Source organism: Pseudophryne corroboree, chromosome 4 (genome assembly GCF_028390025.1).
Source record: "Pseudophryne corroboree isolate aPseCor3 chromosome 4, aPseCor3.hap2, whole genome shotgun sequence".
NCBI lineage: Eukaryota > Metazoa > Chordata > Amphibia > Anura > Myobatrachidae > Pseudophryne > Pseudophryne corroboree.
Genome location: NC_086447.1, coordinates 664,464,533 through 664,486,581, shown reverse-complemented (window position 1 = coordinate 664,486,581; position 22,049 = coordinate 664,464,533). Strand labels below are relative to the sequence as shown.

The following is a 22,049-nucleotide window of genomic DNA, read 5'->3' as shown; positions in this document are numbered from 1 at the left end:
GCCAAAGAAGCCAATCCATCCTGCACGCAGGTGAGTTCACTTCTTCTCCCCTAAGTCCCTCGTTGCAGTGATCCTGTTGCCAGCAGGACTCACTGTAAAATAAAAAACCTAAGCTAAACTTTTCTAAGCAGCTCTTTAGGAGAGCCACCTAGATTGCACCCTTCTCGGACGGGCACAAAAACCTAACTGAGGCTTGGAGGAGGGTCATAGGGGGAGGAGCCAGTACACACCACCTGATCATAAAGCTTTACTTTTTGTGCCCTGTCTCCTGCGGAGCCGCTATTCCCCATGGTCCTTTCAGGAACCCCAGCATCCACTAGGACGATAGAGAAATACTTGTACTAAATATTGAGGCAGAAGTACACTTGTTCTTAACTAACACTGTCTAAAATGACATGTAGAATACTTAAGTGACTGTAAATGCACAGCGCTGATGAGGCAGGCGGATTTACAGAGGAGACATAGCCCTGCAGTCCCGGAGATCAGCCGCAGCTACTTGTGTAAAGATGGCGCCCAAATGTCTGTCAGGGAGTGAGGGAGAGTGAGAAGCAGCTCCAGGGCCGGAACACCAGCAGTAGATGGCGCCCGGGGCTGGGGGAGGGGCTACAGGTCAAGCGCCTTATCCCCTATGCTGGACCTCACCACCGGGTACTGTGGACCTGTGCTCCCTGCCCTGGTAAATATAGTGGGGTCCACCGCAAGTACCCTGGAAACAGAGCCAGCAGGAGTATACGGCGCTGCTGGGGAGGTGTTGGAGCCGCAGCACATTGTGTCACTAGGACATAAAAGTGCTGCAGCCCTTAAAGAATCTTCTTAACAAAAGCTCTTTTCAGGGCTGCCTAGCGCAGCTTCCCCTGTTAAGTGACCTGCTCTGCAGGCACCAACTTACAAACTGAGCTCCAGTTTCCGGAGGTGGGGTTATAGAGGAGGCCATGCAATGCATCCTGGGAACAGTCAAAGCTTTAGCCTGTTGGTGCCTCTGGATCAAGATCCAACTCTACACCCCAATGTATTCCCTGTTGAACACAGTGTACCCCGCTGCAAGAAAGAAAATAAATACACATCGACTTTAACATTTTATTTCTCTGCACCTTCAATTAGGGGGCGGCAGACTTTAAGCTCTCTTGCATGGCGGACGCCTCACCCAGGGCTTCCTCCAATGTCTTCATCTGTGGTCTTCACACTGGGGGTGGCGGCCATGTGCGCTCTTTTGCATTGGCTGCCGCCCACCCTGGACTCTAGAGTCTTAAGGAGCCCTTGCCAGCTCTTCCTCCACCGTACTGCCTGCCCCCTGTCTTGCGCTGGCTAATAAAGCCAGGCCAAGGGGCAGAGCGATGACGCGGTGAGAGGAAATTGATTCGCTGAGGCCACATGAATTTTAAAGATTTAAAATCAGACAATCACGAGCGTTCCTCGCCCGGGATTCAGGAGAAGAACGATATGGCACCGTAGAGACCAATGCTCGCCGTGCGGACACTAACGCTGCCACCATCAGGTACAGTATGTCCACTGTTTGCACACAAAGAAGCTTTGCTTACATCTTCTAAGGCCAAAACAGCATCTGAGGGGTCACAATGCGAAATATAGCTTTCTTCTAATTAGTTTGACAGCAGTCACTGCTCTGATATTAAACTGGATATGTGCATCCACGTTCGAGTACACGATTTCGAATTTCACCAATTCTAATTTCATTATTCTTCATCAGACTCAAAATAGAGAGCATGTGATTTGAAATTCCAGTCTGATATGGTCTTCATAAGGAGGCCAGATGTATTTAGGCAAAAACAGAAGTTAAAAGACTGCAGGCAAAAGTTGGATTTTTCTTCCACATACATAAAGAGAACAAGGACTTCTTTCAGAACGTTATGGTAGACTATTGGCTGCTAATGGATACACTCATCATCTACAGCAGGCACGTCTAAACTGCGGCCCCCCAGCTGTTGTGAAACTACATATCCCAGCATGCCCTGACACAGTTTTGCTGACGGAGAAGGCTAAAGCTGTGTCAGGGCATGCTGGGATGTGTAGTTTCTAGACAGCTGGAGGGCCGCACTTTGGACATGCCTGATCTACTGTACATGCAGCTCAATATTGCTTACAGCAAATCACGAGAGAAGCAGTTAAGGAGTTACAGGGAAAACCCCTAATCACATGTACACATGACATGCAGATACCTCAGCAGAAGTGTTTAACTACTATCTAGTAAAATTTAGAAAACAAGTGAAACCTTTTCCTGTTGTGCTACTTCTACTTCCCTAAATGGCAAGCCTTCTCCACCTGTTTTTGTGCCTATGCGACATTACAAAGAACCCCTCTTATATTTCTACATTAAAACACACACAAAAAAAAAAAAGGTAGTGGCTTAGTGGGTGGTACCAGAAGTGCAAATGTGCAAAATCAATCCATACAAATGGGGTACCATCACTATAAGAGGATCTGCAACTACCTTGACAAGTATGACAATCCCTTCTTTGCAAAAGAGTACAATGCAAGAGTTATTTTCTGCCATTATGCCACATGCTGGAAATTACTGGGCAGTCTACTCCTAGGTAATAAGAAAACAGTTGCATTTTTAAAAAGAAATTAATCAATATAGGTTCTACAAGAAGTCAGCTTTGGCTTTAAATGAAATGCAGACCACAATAAATCCATTGGCAATGTACTTGCATCTTTACCTTGTCCTACCACTGGCACGGCAATTCCTTTCTCCAACTCCTGAATACCCTTCTTGTAACATTCCACAGCTTGATCCTTGTGATCTACAAGTATAAAGACAAAATAAACTATCAATACAGTAAAATACATAATACCAACTGCCTAATGGTCAATTAATTTCTCGCACCTGGCTCTCTCCTGTAATTGAAACTCAAAAGGGGGTAGTGCGAATTACAGAAGGAAGAGGAACAGAGCAACAGGCTTCCTGCAAGGGTTTGGGAGGTTTTGGGTAGGACACTCCTAAGAGGAGATATTCACTTGGTCAAAGTGGGGAAAAGAAACAGAAGAAACAGAGTGTATTACGGTAACATGAGTGAAGCACTCAAAAATTTCTGTTTACCATTTACTTAAACTGGCATTACTGTAAGCACAAAAGCTGTGCAGCTGGAACTTAATGGAATGGGTTTCCATGAATGAGCAGCTGCATGATAGCCTCACAAGTCCAATGCCAAGCATCAGATGGAGTGGTATATAGCACACAGGCACTGGACTGTGGAGCAGTGGAAACTTGTTCTGTGGAGTGATGAATTACACTTCTGTCTGGCAGTCAGATGGACGAGTCTGGTGTAGACAGATGCTGGGAAAACGTTACCTGCCTGACTGCATTATGCCAACTGTGAAGTTTGGTGGAGGAGGGATAACGGGTATGGGGCTGTTTTTAAGGGTTTCGGCTACGCCTCTTATCTCCAGTGAAGTGCAATCTTAGTACTTCAGCATAACAAGACATTTGGACAATGCTATGCTTCCAACTTTGTAGCAACAGTTTGGGGGAAAGCCTTTTCTATTCCAACATGACTGTGCCCCAGTGCACAAAGCAAGGACTATAAAGACATGGTTTGAGGAGTTCAGTGTGGAAGAACTCAACTGGCCCGCACATAGGCCTGAATTCAACCCCATTGAGTACCTTTTGGATGAACTGGAACGGAGATTGCATGCCAGGACTACTCGTCCAACATCAGTACCTGACCTCATAAATGCTCTACAGAATGAATGGGCACAAATTCCCACAGAAACACTACACAAAATCTTGTGGAAAGCCTTCCAAGCAGAGTGGAAGCTGTAAAAGTGCCACAGGGAAGATCTGAAGGTATTGTCAACAACAGCATGCTCCTGGATGTAGCCACTCCCAGAAGGTGCCTATACACTAGACAACCTGTAAATGATGATTTCTGGTTAACGATTTCCCTTGAACTTCCCCCCGGCAAACGATATAGTACAATACACACAATATATCTTTAAGAGATATCTTAAAATCTGGGAGTGGCTACTTCCAAGAGCTCTAAAGGTCCACAGTCAATAGGTCAACCACTAATGGTAGACATGCATTAGGTCAACAGGGACAAAAAAAGTAGACGCTATTTTTTTATTGTATTTTTTGTGTGTTTTGTCACTTTTTTGCCACAAACAAACCCTATTAGTGTACCATGTCCCCTCGCATGGCTCACGAGGGGACAGGTTACTATTCCCAATTGTAATCCACGTGGAAGGTAAAATAAGATTTTACTCACCGGTAAATCTATTTCTCGTAGTTCGTAGTGGATGCTGGGACTCCGTAAGGACCATGGGGATTAGCGGCTCCGCAGGAGACTGGGCACAACTAAAGAAAGCTTTAGGACTACCTGGAGCGCACTGGCTCCTCCCACCAAGACCCTCCTCCAGACCTCAGTTAGGATACTGTGCCCGGAAGAGCTGACACAATAAGGAAGGATTTTGAATCCCGGGTAAGACTCATACCAGCCACACCGTATAACTCGTGATACTATACCCAGTTAACAGTATGAAATATAACTGAGCCTCTCAACAGATGGCTCAACAATAACCCTTTAGTTAGGCAATAACTATAAACAAGTATTGCAGACAATCCGCACTTGGGATGGGCGCCCAGCATCCACTACGGACTACGAGAAATAGATTTACCGGTGAGTAAAATCTTATTTTCTCCGACGTCCTAAGTGGATGCTGGGACTCCGTAAGGACCATGGGGATTATACCAAAGCTCCCAAACGGGCGGGAGAGTGCGGATGACTCTGCAGCACCGAATGAGCAAACTCTAGGTCCTCCTCAGCCAGGGTATCAAACTTGTAGACTCTTACAAAAATGTTTTAACCCGACCAAGTAACAGCTCGGCAAAGTTGTAAAGCCGAGACCCCTCGGGCAGCCGCCCAAGAAGAGCCCACTTTTCTCGTGGAATGGGCTTTTACAGAATTAGGGTGTGGCAGTCCAGCCGCAGAATGTGCAAGTTGAATCGTGCTACAGATCCAGCGAGCAATAGTCTGCTTAGAAGCAGGAGCACCCAGCTTGTTGGGTGCATACAGGAGAAATAGCGAGTCAGTTTTCCTGACTCCAGCTGTCCAGGAAACATATACTTTTCAGGGCCTTGACTACATCCAGTAACTTGGAATCCTCCAAGTCCCAAGTAGCCGCAGGCACCACAATAGGTTGGTTCACATTAAAAAATTATACCACCTTAGGAAGGAATTGGGAACGAGTCCTCAATTCCGCCTTATCCATATAAAATACAGATAAGGGCTTTTGTATGACAAAGCCGCCAATTCTGATACACGCCTGGCCGACGCCAAGGCCCACAGAATGACCACTTTCCACGTGAGGTATTATAGCTCCACGGATTTAAGTGGCTCAACCCAATGCGACTTCAGGAAATCCAACACCACGTTGAGATCCCACGGTGCCACTGGAGGCACAAACGGGGGCTGACTATGCAGCACTCCCTTAACAAAAGTCTGAACTTCAGGCAGTGAAGCCAGTTCAATTTTGGAAGAAAATCGATAGAGCCGAAATCTGGACCTTAATGGAACCCAATTTTAGGCCCATAGTCACCTCTGACTTGTAGGAAGTGCAGAAATCGACCTAGCTGAAATTTCTCCTTTGGGGCCTTCCTGGCCTCACAGTACGCAACATATTTCCGCCATATGCGGTGATAATGGTTTGCGTTCACTTCTTTCCTAGCTTCAAATAGCGTAGGGATAACTTCCTCCGGAATTCCCTTTTCCTTCAGGATCCGGCGTTCAACCACCATACCGTCAACGCAGCCGCGGTACGTCTTGGAACAGACAGGCCCCCTGCTGCAGCAGGTTCTGTCTGAGCGGCAGAGGCCATAGGTCCTCTGAGATCATTTCTTGGAGTTCTGGTTACCAAGCTCTTCTTGGCCAACCTGGAACAATGAGTATAGTTCTTACTCCTCTCCTTCTTATTATTCTCATTACCCTGGGTAAGAGAGGCAGAGAAGGGAACACATACACCGACTGGTACACCCACGGTGTTACCAGAGCGTCCACAGCTATCGCCTGAGGGTCCTTGACCTGGCGCAATATCTTTGTAACTTTTAGTTGAGGCGGGACGCCATCATGTCCACCTGTGGCCTTTCCCAACGGTGTACAATCATTTGGAAGACTGCTGGATGAAGTCCCCACTCTCCCGGGTGGAGGTTTCTTAGTTGTCCACTCCGGGAATGAACACTGCTGACAGTGCTAACACATGATTTTCCACCCATCGGAGAATCCTTGTGGCTTCTGTTATCGACCATCCTGCTTCTTGTGCCGCCCTGTCGGTTTACATGAGCGACCGCCGTAATGATGTCTGACTGGATCAGCACCGGCCGGTGTTGAAGCAGGGGCCTAGCCTGACTTAGGGCATTGTAAATGGCCCTCAGTTCCAGAATATTTATGTGTAGGGAAGTCTCCTGACTTTTCCATAGCCTTGGAAGTTCCTTCCCTGTGTGACTGCCCCCCAGCCTCGAAGGCTGGCATCCGTGGTCACCAGGACCCAGTCCTGAATGCCGAATCTGCGGCCCCCTAGAAGATGAGCACTCTGCAGCCACCACAACAGCGACACCCTGACCCTTGGAGACAGGGTTATCCGCCGATGCATCTGAAGATGCGACCCGGACCACTTGTCCAACAGATCCCACTGGAAAATCCTTGCATGGGACCTGACGAATGGAATTTCTTCGTAAGAAGCTACCATCTTTCCCAGGGCTCGCGTGCATTGATGCGCCGACACCTGTATACATATTAGGAGGTCTCTGTCTAGAGACAACAACTCCTTGGACTTCTCCTCCGGGAGAAAACCTTTTTATCCTGTTCTGTGTCCAGAACCATACCCAGGAACAGTAGACGCGTCGTAGGAACCAGCTGCGACTTTGGAATATTCAGAATCCAGCCGTGCTGTTGTAGCACTTCCCGAGATAGTGCTACTCCGACGAACAACTGCTCCCTGGACCTCGCCTTTATAAGGAGATCGTCCAAGTACGGGATAATTATTTCGGCCATTACCTTGGTAAATACTTCGGTGCCGGGGACAGACCAACGGCAACGTCTGGAATTGGTAATGACAATCCTGTACCACAATATTGAGGTACTCCTGGTGAAGAGGGTAAATAGGGACATGCAGGTAATCATCCTTGATGTCCAGTGATACCATGAAATTCTCCAGGCTTGCAATAATCGCCCTGAGCGATTCCATTTTGAACTTGAACCTTCGTATATAAGTGTTCAAGGCTTTCAATTTTAGAATGGGTCTCACCGAACCGTCTGGTTTCGGTACCACAACATTTTGGAATAGTAACCCCGGCCTTGTTGAAGGAGGGGTACCTTGCTTTCACCTGCTGGAAGTACAGCTTGTGAATTGCCGCCAGTACTACCTTTCTCCGAGGGCAGCCGGCAAGGCTGATGTGAGGTAACGGCGAGGGAGAGTTGCCTCGAACTCCAGCCTGTATCCCTGTGATACTATTTGCAGAACCTAGAGATCCACCTGTGGGCAAGCCCACTGGTCCCTGAAGTTCCCGAGACGCGCCCCTACCGCACCTGTCTCCACCTGTGGAGCCCCAGCGTCATGCGGTGGACTCAGAGGAAGCGGGGGAAGATTTTTGATCCTTGGAACTGGCTGCTGGTGCAGCTTTTTTCCTTCTTCCCTTGTCTCTGTGCAGAAAGGAAGCGCCTTTGACCCGCTTGCTTTTCTGAAGCCGAAAGGACTGTACCTGAAAATACGGTGCTTTCTTAGGCTGTAAGGAAACCTGAGGTACATTTTTTTCTTCCCAGCTGTTGCTGTGGATACGAGGTCCCAGAGACCATCCCCAAACAATTCCTCACCCTTATAAGGCAGAATCTCCATGTGCCTTTTACAGGCAGCATCACCTGTCCACTGCCGGGTTTCTAATACCCTCCTGGCAGAATGGACATTGCATTAATTCTGGATGTCAGCCGGCAAATATCCCTCTGTGCATCCTTTATATATAAGACAACGTCTTAAATATGCTCAATGTTAGCAAAATATTATCCCTGTCTTAGCGTATTAATATTATCTGACAGGGTATCAGACCACGCTGCAGCAGCCCTATTTATGCTGAGGCAATTGCAGGTCTCAGTATATAACCTGTGTGTGTAAATACAGACTTCAGGATCGCCTCCTGCTTTTTATCAGCAGGTTCCTTCAAGGTGGCCGTATCCTAAGACGGCAGTGCCACCTTTTGACAAACGTGTGAGCGCCTTATCCACCCTAAGGGATATCTCCCAACGTGACCTATCCTCTGGCGGGAAAGGGTACGCCATCAGTAACTTTTTAGAAATTACCAGTTTCTTATCGGGGGAAACCACGCTTCTTTACACACTTCATTCATTCATCTGATGGGGGAACAAAACACTGGCTGCTTTTTCTCCCCAAATATAAAACCCCTTTTATGTGGTACTTGGGTTCATGTCAGAAAATGCATAACACATTTTTAATTGCCGAGATCATGTAACAGATGTTCCTAGTGGATTGTGTATATGTCTCAACCTCGTCGCCACTGGAGTCAGACTCCGTGTCGACATCTGTGTCTGCCATCTGAGGTAACGGGCGTTTTTTGAGCCCCTGATGGCCTTTGAGACGCCTGGGCAGGCGCGGGCTGAGAAGCCGGCTGTCCCACAGCTGTTACGTCATCCAGCCTTTTATGTAAGGAGTTAACACTGTCGGTTAATACCTTCCACCTATCCATCCACTCTGGTGTCGGCCCCACAGGGGGCGACATCCCATTTATCGGCCTCTGCTCCGCCTCCACGTAACCTTCCTCATCCAACATGTCGACACAGCCGTACCGACACACCGCACACACACAGGGAATGCTCTGACTGAGGACAGGACCCCACAAAGTCCTTTGGGGAGACAGAGAGAGAGTATGCCAGCACACACCAGAGCGCTATATAATGCAGGGATTAACACTATAACTGAGTGATTTTTCCCCAAATAGCTGCTTGTATACATATATTGCGCCTAAATTTAGTGGCCCCCCTCTCTTTTTAACCATTTGAGCCTGAAAACTACAGGGGAGAGCCTGGGGAGCTGTCTTCCAGCTGCACTGTGAAGAGAAAATGGCGCCAGTGTGCTGAGGGAGAAGCCCCGCCCCTTTTTCAACTGACTTTCTCCCGCTTTTTCTGGAATACTGGCAGGGGTAATTTTACAACTATATAGCCTCTAGGACTATATATGATGTAGATTTGCCAGCCAAGGTGTCATATATTGCCCTCAGGGCGCCCCCCCCAGCGCCCTGCACCCCTCAGTGACCGTAGTGTGAGGTGTACATGAGGAGCAATGGCGCACAGCTGCAGTGCTGTGCGCTACCTTGGTGAAGACCGAAGTCTTCTGCCGCCGATTTTCCGGACTCTTCATGCTTCTGGCTCTGTAAGGGGGACGGCGGCGCGGCTCCGGGAACGAACACCAAGGTCGGGTCCTGCGGTCGATCCCTCTGGAGCTAATGGTGTCCAGTAGCCTAAGAAGCCCAAACTACCACCTGTTAGGTAGGTTCGCTTCTTCTCCCCTTAGTCCCTCGCTGCAGTGAGTCTGTTGCCAGCAGATCTCACTGTAAAATAAAAAACCTAAATATACTTTCTTTGTAGGAGCTCAGGAGAGCCCCTAGTGTGCATCCAGCTCAGCCGGGCACAAGAATCTAACTGAGGTCTGGAGGAGGGTCTTGGTGGGAGAAGCCAGTGCACACCAGGTAGTCCTAAAGCTTTCTTTAGTTGTGCCCAGTCTCCTGCGGAGCCGCTAATCCCCATGGTACTTACGGAGTCCCAGCATCCACTTAGGACGTCAGAGAAAGTATGAAAAAGTTGGAAAAAAAAAACCCCACAAGGTGTCGATCTTTTGACCCTGTCGACCTAATGCATGTCTACCATTAGAGGTTGACGTATTGACTAAAGAACTTTTTAGTGCAGATCTATAGACTGGATACCGTTTTAGAACCACTGCTTTTTATATGGTAAAAATCTGCAACAGAAGGGTTTTCAACTCATTAAAAATAAGAATTTACTTACCGATAATTCTATTTCTCGTAGTCCGTAGTGGATGCTGGGGACTCCGTAAGGACCATGGGGATTAGCGGCTCCGCAGGAGACTGGGCACATCTAAAAGAAAGCTTTAGGACTAGCTGGTGTGCACTGGCTCCTCCCCCTATGACCCTCCTCCAAGCCTCAGTTAGGATACTGTGCCCGGACGAGCGTACACAATAAGGAAGGATCTTGAATCCCGGGTAAGACTCATACCAGCCACACCTATCACACCGTATAACTTGTGATCTGAACCCAGTTAACAGCATGATAACAGAGGAGCCTCTAGAAAAGATGGCTCACTACAGCAATAACCCGATCTTTTTGGTAACAATAACTATGTACCAGTATTGCAGACAATCCGCACTTGGGATGGGCGCCCAGCATCCACTACGGACTACGAGAAATAGAATTATCGGTAAGTAAATTCTTATTTTCTCTAACGTCCTAAGTGGATGCTGGGGACTCCGTAAGGACCATGGGGATTATACCAAAGCTCCCAAACGGGCGGGGGAGTGCGGATGACTCTGCAGCACCAATTGAGAGAAACTCCAGGTCCTCCTCAGCCAGGGTATCAATTTTGTAGAATTTTACAAACGTATTTGCTCCTGACCAAGTAGCTGCTCGGCAAAGTTGTAAAGCCGAGACCCCTCGGGCAACCGCCCAAGATGAGCCCACCTTCCTTGTGGAGTGGGCATTTACAGATTTTTTGGCTGTGGCAGGCCTGCCACAGAATGTGCAAGCTGAATTGTACTACAAATCCAACGAGCAATAGTCTGCTTAGAAGCAGGAGCACCCAGCTTGTTGGGTGCATACAGGATAAACAGCGAGTCAGATTTCCTGACTCCAGCCGTCCTGGATATTTTCAGGGCCCTGACAACATCTAGCAACTTGGAGTCCTCCAAGTCCCTAGTAGCCGCAGGCACCACAATAGGTTGGTTCAGGTGAAACGCTGAAACCACCTTAGGGAGAAACTGAGGACGAGTCCTCAATTCCCCCTGTCCGAATGGAAAATCAGATAAGGGCTTTTACAAGATAAAGCCGCCAATTCTGACACGCGCCTGGCCCCGGCCAACAGCATGACCACTTTCCATGTGAGATATTTTAACTCCACAGATTTAAGTGGTTCAACCCAATGTGACTTTTGGAAACCAAAACCTACATTGAGATCCCAAAGTGCTACTGGAGGCACAAAAGGAGGCTGTATATGCAGTACCCCTTTTACAAACGTCTGAACTTCAGGGACTGAAGCTAGTTCTTTTTGGAAGAAAATTGACAGGGCCGAAATTTGAACCTTAATGGACCTCAATTTCAGGCCCATAGACCCTCCTGTTTGCAGGAAATGTAGGAATCGACCTAGTTGAATTTCCTCCGTCGGGCCTTACTGGCCTCGCACCACGCAACATATTTTCGCCAAATGCGGTGATAATGTTTTGCGGTTACATCCTTCCTGGCTTTGATCAGGATAGGAATGACTTCATCCGGAATGCCTTTTTTCCTTCAGGATCCGGCGTTCAACCGCCATGCCGTCAAACGCAGCCGCGGTAAGTCTTGGAACAGACAGGGTCCATGCTGGAGCAGGTCCCTTCTTAGAGGTAGAGGCCACGGATCCTCCGTGAGCATCTCTTGAAGTTCCGGTTTCCAATTCCTTCTTGGCCAATCCGGAGCCACGAATATAGTGCTTACTCCTCTCCATCTTATCAATCTCAGTACCTTGGGTATGAGAGGTAGAGGAGGGAACACATACACTGACTGGTACACCCACGGTGTTACCAGAGCGTCTACAGCTATTGCCTGAGGGTCCCTTGACCTGGCGCAATACCTGTCGAGTTTTTCCCAACGGTTTATAATCATGTGGAAGACTTCTGGGTGAAGTCCCCACTCTCCCGGGTGGAGGTCGTGTTGAGGAAGTCTGCTTCCCAGTTGTCCACTCCCGGAATGAATACTGCTGACAGTGCTATCACATGGTTTTCCGCCCAGCGAAAAATCCTTGCAGCTTCTGCCATTGCTCCTGCTTCTTGTGCCACCCTTGTTTGTTTACGTGGGTGACTGCCGTGATGTTGTCCGACTGGATCAACACCGGCTGACCTTGAAGCAGAGGTCTTGCTAAACTTAGAGCATTGTAAATGGCCCTTAGCTTTAGGATATTTATGTGAAGTGACGTCTCCAGGCTAGACCATAAGCCCTGGATATTCCTTCCCTGTGTGACTGCTCCCCAGCCTCGCAGGCTGGCATCCGTGGTCACCAGGACCCAGTCCTGAATGCCGAATCTGCGGCCCTCTAGAAGATGAGCACTCTGCAACCACCACAGGAGGGACACCCTTGTCCTTGGTGACAGGGTTATCCGCTGATGCATCTGAAGATGCGACCTGGACCATTTGTCCAGCAGGTCCCACTGGAAAGTTCTTGCGTGGAATCTGCCGAATGGGATTGCTTCGTAGGAAGCCACCATTATACCCAGAACCCTTGTGCATTGATGCACTGAGACTTGGCTCGGTTTTAGGAGGTTCCTGACTAGCTCGGATAACTCCCTGGCTTTCTCCTCCGGGAGAAACACCTTTTTCTGGACTGTGTCCAGGATCATCCCTAGGAACAGAAGACAAGTCGTCGGAACCAGCTGCGATTTTGGAATATTGAGAATCCAATCGTGCTGCCGCAACACTACCTGAGATAGTGCTACACCGACCTCCAACTGTTCCCTGGATCTTACCCTTATCAGGGAATCGTCCAAGTAAGGGATAACTAATATTCCCTTCCTTCGAAAGAATATCATCATTTCGGCCATTACCTTGGTAAAGACCCGGGGTGCCGTGGACCATCCATACGGCAGCGTCTGAACTGATAGTGACAGTTCTGTACCATAAACCTGAGGTACCCTTGATGAGAAGGGTAAATTTTTTACATGAAGGTAAGCATCCTTGATGTCCCGAGACATCATGTAGTCCCCTTCTTCCAGGTTCGCAATCACTGCTCTAAGTGACTCAATCTTGAATTTGAACCTCTGTATGTAAGTGTTCAAAGATTTTTGATTTATAATCGGTCTCACCAAACCGTCCGGCTTTGGTACCACAACAGTGTGGAATAATACCCCGTTCCCTGTTGCAGGAGGGGTACCTTGATTATCACCTGCTGGGAATACAGCTTGTGAATGGCTTCCAAAACTATCTCCCTGTCAGAAGGAGACATCGGTAAAGCCGACTTTAGGAAACGGCGAGGGGGAGACGTCTCGAATTCTAATTTGTACCCCTGAGTATCACCTGAAGGATCCAGGGGTCTACTTGCGAGTGAGCCCACTGCGCGCTGAAATTCATTGAGACGGGCCCCCCACCGTGCCTGATTCTGCTTGTAAAGCCCCAGCGTCATACTGAGGGCTTGGCAGAGGCGGGAGAGGGTTTCTGTTCCTGGGAACTGGCTGATTTCTGCAGCCTTTTTCCTCTCCCTCTGTCACGGGGCAGAAAAGAGGAACCTTTTGCCCGCTTGTCCACGAAAAGACTGCGCCTGATAATATGGCATCTTCTCATGATGAGAGGCGACCTGGGGTACAAACGTGGATTTCCCAGCTGTTGCCGTGGCCACCAGGTCTGAAAGACCGACCCCAAATAACTCCTCCCCTAAATAAGGCAATATTTCCAAATGCCGTTTGGAATACGCATCACCTGACCACTGACGTGTCCATAACCCTCTACTGGTAGAAATGGACAACGTACTTAGACTTGATGCCAATCGGCAAATATTCCGCTGTGCATCACGCATATATAGAAATGCATCTTTAAAATGCTCTATAGGCAATAATATACTGTCCCTATCTAAGGTAACAATATTTTCAGTCAGGGAATCCGACCACGCCAACTCAACACTGCACATCCAGGCTGAGGCGATTGCTGGTCGCAGTATAACACCAGTATGTGTGTAATACATTTTAGGATATCCTCCTGCTTTCTATCAGCAGGATCCTTAAGGGCGGCCATCTCAGGAGAGGGTAGAGCCCTTGTTCTTACCAGCGTGTGAGCGCTTTATCCACCCTAGGGGGTGTTTCCCAACGCACCCTAACCTCTGGCGGGAATGGATATAATGCCAATAACATTTTTATCAGTTGTTATCGGGGGAAACCCACGCATCATCACACACCTCATTTAATTTCTCAGATTCAGGAAAACTACAGGTAGTTTTTCCTCACCGAACATAATACCCCTTTTTGGTGGTACTCGTATTATCAGAAATGTGTAAAAACATTTTTCATTGCCTCAATCATGTAACGTGTGGCCCTACTGGAAGTCACATTTGTCTCTTCACCGTCGACACTGGAGTCAGTATCCGTGTCGGTGTCTATATCTGCCATCTGAGGTAACGGGCGCTTTAGAGCCCCTGACGGCCTATGAGACGTCTGGACAGGCACAAGCTGAGTAGCCGGCTGTCTCATGTCAACCACTGTCTTTTATACAGAGCTGACACTGTCACGTAATTCTTCCAACAGTTCATCCACTCAGGTGTCGACCCCCTAGGGGGTGACATCACTATTACAGGCAATCTGCTCCGTCTCCACATCATTTTTCTCCTCATACATGTCGACACCAACGTACCGACATACAGCACACACACAGGGAATGCTCTGATAGAGGACAGGACCCCACTAGCCCTTTGGGGAGACAGAGGGAGTTTGCCAGCACACACCAGAGCGCTATATATATACAGAGATAACCTTATATAAGTGTTTTTCCCCTTATAGCTGCTGTATTGTTTATACTGCGCCTAATTAGTGCCCCCCTCTCTTTATTTAACCCTTTCTGTAGTGTAGTGACTGCAGGGGAGAGACAGGGAGCTTCCCTCCAAAGAAGCTGTGAGGGAAAATGGCGCCAGTGTACTAAGGAGATAAGGCCGCCGATAAGGGGGCGGAGCCTATCTCCCGTTTTTTGTGTATTTTTGGCATGGGTTAAATGCATCCATATAGCCCAGGAGCTATATGTGATGCATCTTTTGCCATTTAAGGTATTTTTATTGCGTCTCAGGGCGCCCCCACCCAGCGCCCTGCACCCTCAGTGACCGGAGTGTGAAGTGTGCTGAGAGCAATGGCACACAGCCGCGGTGCTGTGCGCTACCTTTTTGAAGACAGGACGTCTTCTGCCGCCGATTTTCCGGATCTCTTCAGGCTTCTGGCTCTGTAAGGGGGCCGGCGGCGCGGCTCTGGGACCCATCCAGGCTGGGCCAGTGATCGTCCCTCTGGAGCTAATGTCCAGTAGCCTAAGAAGCCCAATCCACTCTGCACGCAGGTGAGTTCGCTTCTTCTCCCCTTAGTCCCTCGATGCAGTGAGCCTGTTGCCAGCAGGACTCACTGAAAATAAAAAACCTAAAACTAACTTTTCACTAAGCAGCTCAGGAGAGCCACCTAGTGTGCACCCTTCTCGTTCGGGCACAGAAATCTAACTGAGGCTTGGAGGAGGGTCATAGGGGGGAGGAGCCAGTGCACACCAGCTAGTCCTAAAGCTTTCTTTAGATGTGCCCAGTCTCCTGCGGAGCCACTAATCCCCATGGTCCTTACGGAGTCCCCAGCATCCACTTAGGACGTTAGAGAAATGTAATTACTAACATTTTCTGTTGTTTTTACCCTTTGTGCATGAGGGTTAGGTGTGATGAAAAGATAATAACATTTTATTTTTATTTTTCATACTAACTGATGCATATGGTAGGAGTCATAGGTGGGAACACAAAAGGGAAGGGCACTATTAAAAAGATAATACTAATCCTAGATGCAGACGGGTATTTTAGTTTACATTGTAAAAGGTGAAGCAGGAACACCAAGGGCTTTTCAACTTTAACTGACTTTTCTGAAATGTAAGCTTACTTCCCAGGTAGTATTTCTGTGAACTTTTATGGAGCCCTAATAGCCCCCATACAGCTACCAGTTTAATGCTGCAAACACAGACATAAATACAGCTACTGCTAAGGCCACAAGAATTTTTGGCGCATCAATAGAATGGATGGATGCTATACTCTCCAATCAGGAAAGCTACTTTACCTTAACACTATCCTAATTCGCAGGACGTTCTAGCACGACACCACCACTCCTACAAAAAGTGAAATAAATCACTACTTAGCAATTTTAAAAAACATTCCTCAGGGTCTTAAAAGAAAAACAATAACTATTTTAAAAAAAAATACATATAGTATGTGAATAGCATTAATAAGCTAATTAATGCTCAAAGAGCTTTCAAGAGACCAGCAACAATCAATTGCTTTTTATAAAGCTCAAAATTCACTAAAATTTCATGCTTTGTTTCCCTAAATTATCCCATATTGATTTTGCAAACTCTGATTAGGTGAATTGATAGAACTGTGGGCTTTATCTACTGAATCATGTCATTCAGTTTACCACTACCAAACAATGTCATATCCTGGTCCGTAGTACCTTCACTGTACGGGGCAATATCATCAAGTAGGGAATCATGAGCCTGCCATTTTGGATCACAGACCCAAGGACACACAAATGCATCAAGCTTTACAAAATAAATATACTCGCATGACAAAAACTGTGCTGTAAACTACAGTCTAATGTGACTAATTAAAAGGATAATCCTCCCACAAATATTATTGAAATACATTACACACACATATTATATAGTAAATACTGTTTTCCAACTCGTCTCCAGTACGATAATGTGTCAGTTAACCAAATTGTTGACCGTATACAGACATTGTATGATGCGTTAATAAACGGCACAGGTTTTTTAATAATAAATAAAATTAGTGAGTACCCTCTTGGGAACATTATAGTTTATAGAATAAATAAGAATTTACTCACCGGTAATTCTATTTCTCGTAGTCCGTAGTGGATGCTGGGGACTCCGTAAGGACCATGGGGAATAGCGGGCTCCGAAGGAGGCTGGGCACTCTAGAAAGATTTATGACTACCTGGTGTGCACTGGCTCCTCCCACTATGACCCTCCTCCAAGCCTCAGTTAGGACACCGTGCCCGGACGAGCAGACATAATAAGGAAGGATTTAGAATCCCGGGTAAGACTCTTACCAGCCACACCAATCACACCGTACAACTCGTGATACTATATCCAGTTTGACAGTATGAAAACAACTGAGCCTCTCAACAGATGGCTCAACAATAACCCTTTAGTTAACAATAACTATTTACAAGTATTGCAGACAATCCGCACTTGGGATGGGCGCCCAGCATCCACTACGGACTACGAGAAATAGAATTACCGGTGAGTAAAATCTTATTTTCTCTGACGTCATAGTGGATGCTGGGAACTCCGTAAGGACCATGGGGATTATACCAAAGCTCCCAAACGGGCGGGAGAGTGCGGATGACTCTGCAGCACCGAATGAAAGAACTCCAAGTCCTCCTCAGCCAGGGTATCAAATTTGTAGAATTTTGCAAACGTGTTTGCCCCTGACCAAGTAGCTGCTCGGCAAAGTTGTAAAGCCGAGACCCCTCGGGCAGCCGCCCACGATGAGCCCACCCTTCCTTGTGGAATGGGCATTCACAGATTTTGGCTGTGGCAGGCCTGCCACAGAATGTGCAAGCTGAATTGTACTACAAATCCAGCGAGCAATAGACTGCTTAGAAGCAGGAGCACCCAGCTTGTTGGGTGCATACAGGATAAACAGCGAGTCAGATTTTCTGACTCCAGCCGTCCTGGAAACATATATTTTCAGGGCCCTGACAACGTCTAGCAACTTGGAGTCCTCCAAATCCTTAGTAGCCGCAGGCACCACAATAGGCTGGTTCAGGTGAAACGCTGACACCACCTTAGGGAGAAATTGGGGACGAGTCCTCAATTCTGCCCTATCCATATGGAAAATCAGATAAGGGCTTTTACATGATAAAGCCGCCAATTCTGACACTCGCCTGGCTGAAGCCAAGGCCAATGACATGACCACTTTCCACGTGAGATATTTCAGATCCACGGTTTTTAGTGGCTCAAACCAATGTGATTTTAAGAAGCTCAACATCACGTTGAGATCCCAAGGTGCCACAGGAGGCACAAATGGGGGCTGAATATGCAGCACTCCTTTCACAAATGTCTGAACTTCAGGTACTGAAGCTAGTTCTTTTTGAAAGAAAATCGGCAGAGCCGAGATCTGTACTTTAATGGAGCCTAGTTTTAGGCCCATATTCACTCCTGCTTGCAGGAAATGCAGAAATCGACCTAGTTGAAATTCCTCTGTTGGGGCCTTTTTGGCCTCGCACCATGCAACATATTTCCGCCATATGCGGTGATAATGCTTTGCCGTAACATCTTTCCTGGCCTTAATAAGCGTAGGAATGACTTCTTCCGGAATACCCTTTTCCTTTAGGATCCGGTGTTCAACCGCCATGCCGTCAAACGCAGCCGCGGTAAGTCTTGGAACAGACAGGGCCCCTGCTGTAGCAGGTCCTGTCTGAGCGGTAGAGGCCACGGGTCCTCTGAGAGCATCTCTTGAAGTTCCGGGTACCACGCTCGTCTTGGCCAATTCGGAACCACGAGAATGGTGTTTACTCCTCTCTTTCTTATTATTCTCAATACCTTTGGTATGAGAGGCAGAGGAGGGAACACATAAACCGACTGGTACACCCACGGTGTCACTAGAGCGTCCACAGCTACCGCCTGAGGGTCCCTTGACCTGGCGCAATATCTTTTTAACTTTTTGTTGAGGCGGGACGCCATCATGTCCACCTGTGGTTTTTCCCAACGGTTTACCAGCATCTGAAAGACTTCTGGATGAAGTCCCCACTCTCCCGGGTGGAGGTCGTGTCTGCTGAGGAAGTCTGCTTCCCAGTTGTCCACTCCCGGAATGAACACTGCTGACAGTGCTAGTACATGATTCTCCGCCCATCGGAGAATTCTTGTGGCTTCTGCCATCGCCATCCTGCTTCTTGTGCCGCCCTGTCGATTTACATGGGCGACTGCCGTGATGTTGTCTGACTGGATCAGCATCGGCTGGTGTAGAAGCAGGGATTTTGCTTGACTTAGGGCATTGTAGATGGCCCTTAGTTCCAGAATATTTATGTGAAGGGAAGTCTCCTGACTCGACCATAGTCCTTGGAAGTTTCTTCCCTGTGTGACTGCCCCCCAGCCTCGAAGGCTGGCATCTGTGGTCACCAGGACCCAGTCCTGTATGCCGAATCTGCGGCCCTCTAGAAGATGGGCACTCTGCAGCCACCACAGGAGAGACACCCTGGTTCTTGGAGACAGGGTTATCAAGCGATGCATCTGAAGATGCGATCCGGACCACTGGTCCAACAGGTCCCACTGAAAGATTCTGGCATGGAACCTGCCGAAGGGAATTGCTTCGTAAGAAGCCACCATCATTCCCAGGACCCGCGTGCAGCGATGCACTGATACCTGTTTTGGTTTCAGGAGGTCTCTGACTAGAGATGACAACTCCCTGGCTTTCTCCTCCGGGAGAAACACTTTCTTCTGGACTGTATCCAGAATCATACCCAGGAACAGTAGTCGTGTCGTCGGAACCAGCTGTGACTTTAGGATATTCAGAATCCAGCCGTGCTGGTGCAGCACCTCCTGAGATAGTGCTACTCCCAGCAAAGCAAGGGGTGATCTGGCACAGGATTAATCCAAATTGGATGGTTGTGGAATTGGGATGAAAAGGACCAAAATTGGACAATGGTTTGCCCTGGATAGGGAAAAAATAAGATTTTACTTACCGATAAATCTATTTCTCGTAGTCCGTAGTGGATGCTGGGGACTCCATCAGGACCATGGGGATTAGCGGCTCCGCAGGAGACAGGGCACAAAAGTAAAAGCTTTAGGATCAGGTGGTGTGCACTGGCTCCTCCCCCCATGACCCTCCTCCAAGCCTCAGTTAGGATACTGTGCCCGGACGAGCGTACACAATAAGGAAGGATTTTGAATCCCGGGTAAGACTCATACCAGCCACACCAATCACACTGTACAACCTGTGATCTAAACCCAGTTAACAGCATGATAACAGCGGAGCCTCTGAAAAGATGGCTCACAACAATAATAACCCGATTTTTGTAACAATAACTATGTACAAGTATTGCAGACAATCCGCACTTGGGATGGGCGCCCAGCATCCACTACGGACTACGAGAAATAGATTTATCGGTAAGTAAAATCTTATTTTCTCTGACGTCCTAGTGGATGCTGGGGACTCCGTCAGGACCATGGGGATTATACCAAAGCTCCCAAACGGGCGGGAGAGTGCGGATGACTCTGCAGCACCGAATGAGAGAACTCCAGGTCCTCCTCAGCCAGGGTGTGCCCCTGACCAAGTAGCAGCTCGGCAAAGTTGTAAAGCCGAGACCCCTCGGGCAGCCGCCCAAGATGAGCCCACCTTCCTTGTGGAATGGGCATTTACATATTTTGGCTGTGGCAGGCCTGCCACAGAATGTGCAAGCTGAATTGTACTACACATCCAACTAGCAATCGTCTGCTTAGAAGCAAGAGCACCCAGTTTGTTGGGTGCATACAGAATAACAGCAAGTCAGTTTTCCTGACTCCAGCCGTCCTGGAAACCTATATTTTCAGGGCCCTGACAACATCTAGCAACTTGGAGTCCTCCAAGTCCCTAGTAGCCGCAGGTACCACAATAAGCTGGTTCAGGTGAAACGCTGACACCACCTTAGGGAGAAACTGGGGACGAGTCCGCAGCTCTGCCCTGTCCGAATGGACAAACAGATATGGGCTTTTGTGAGACAAAGCCGCCAATTCTGACACTCGCCTGGCCGAGGCCAGGGCCAACATCATGGTCACTTTCCATGTGAGATATTTCAAATCCACAGATTTGAGCGGTTTAAACCAATGTGATTTGAGGAATCCCAGAACTACGTTGAGATCCCACAGTGCCACTGGAGGCACAAAAAGGGGGTTGTATATGCAGTACTCCCTTGACAAACTTCTGGACTTCAGGAACTGAAGCCAATTCTTTCTGGAAGAAAATCGACAGGGCCGAAATTTGAACCTTAATGGACCCCAATTTGAGGCTCATAGACACTCCTGTTTGCAGGAAATGCAGGAATCGACCGAGTTGAAATTTCTTCGTGGGGCCTTCCTGGCCACACACCACGCAACATATTTTCGCCACATGTGGTGATAATGTTGTGCGGTCACCTCCTTCCTGGCTTTGACCAGGGTAGGAATGACCTCTTCCGGAATGCTTTTTTTCCCTTAAGATCCGGCGTTCAACCGCCATGCCGTCAAACGCAGCCGCGGTAAGTCTTAGAACAGACATGGTACTTGCTGAAACAAGTCCCTTCTTAGCAGCAGAGGCCATGAGTCCTCTGTGAGCATCTCTTGAAGTTCCGGGTACCAAGTCCTTCTTGGCCAATCCGGAGCCACGAGTATAGTTCTTACTCCTCTACGTCTTATAATTCTCAATACCTTGGGTATGAGAAGCAGAGGAGGGAACATATACACCGACTGGTACACCCACGGTGTTACCAGAACGTCCACAGCTATTGCCTGAGGGTCTCTTGACCTGGCGCAATACCTGTCCAGTTTTTTGTTCAGGCGGGACGCCATCATGTCCACCTTTGGTTTTCCCAACGGTTCACAATCATGTGGAAGACTTCCCTATGAAGTCCCCACTCTCCCGGGTGGAGGTCGTGCCTGCTGAGGAAGTCTGCTTCCCAGTTGTCCACTCCCGGAATGAACACTGCTGACAGTGCTATCACATGATTTTCCGCCCAGCGAAAAATCCTTGCAGTTTCTGCCATTGCCCTCCTGCTTCTTGTGCCGCCCTGTCTGTTTACGTGGGCGACTGCCGTGATGTTGTCCCACTGGATCAATACCGGCTGACCTTGAAGCAGAGGTCTTGCTAAGCTTAGAGCATTGTAAATTGCCCTTAGCTCCAGTATATTTATGTGGAGAAAAGTCTCCAGACTTGATCACACTCCCTGGAAATTTTTTCCTTGTGTGACTGCTCCCCAGCCTCTCAGGCTGGCCTCCGTGGTCACCAGCATCCAATCCTGAATGCCGAATCTGCGGCCCTCTAGAAGATGAGCACTCTGTAACCACCACAGGAGAGACACCCTTGTCC

At 48.2% G+C, this 22,049-nt stretch overlaps 1 protein-coding gene across 4 annotated transcripts in view; it reads right to left on the bottom strand.

The window, feature by feature from the left end:
- The window catches only part of SPAST (spastin), a 169,783-nt gene that overhangs the window by 129,961 nt on the left and 17,773 nt on the right, over window positions 1–22,049 (bottom strand). For all 4 annotated transcript variants that reach the window (XM_063917818.1, XM_063917819.1, XM_063917816.1 and 1 more), the window contains exon 2: window positions 2,676–2,759. In XM_063917818.1, coding sequence (XP_063773888.1) covers window positions 2,676–2,759 — 84 coding nt within the window. The remainder of the gene's footprint in view (window positions 1–2,675; window positions 2,760–22,049) is intronic.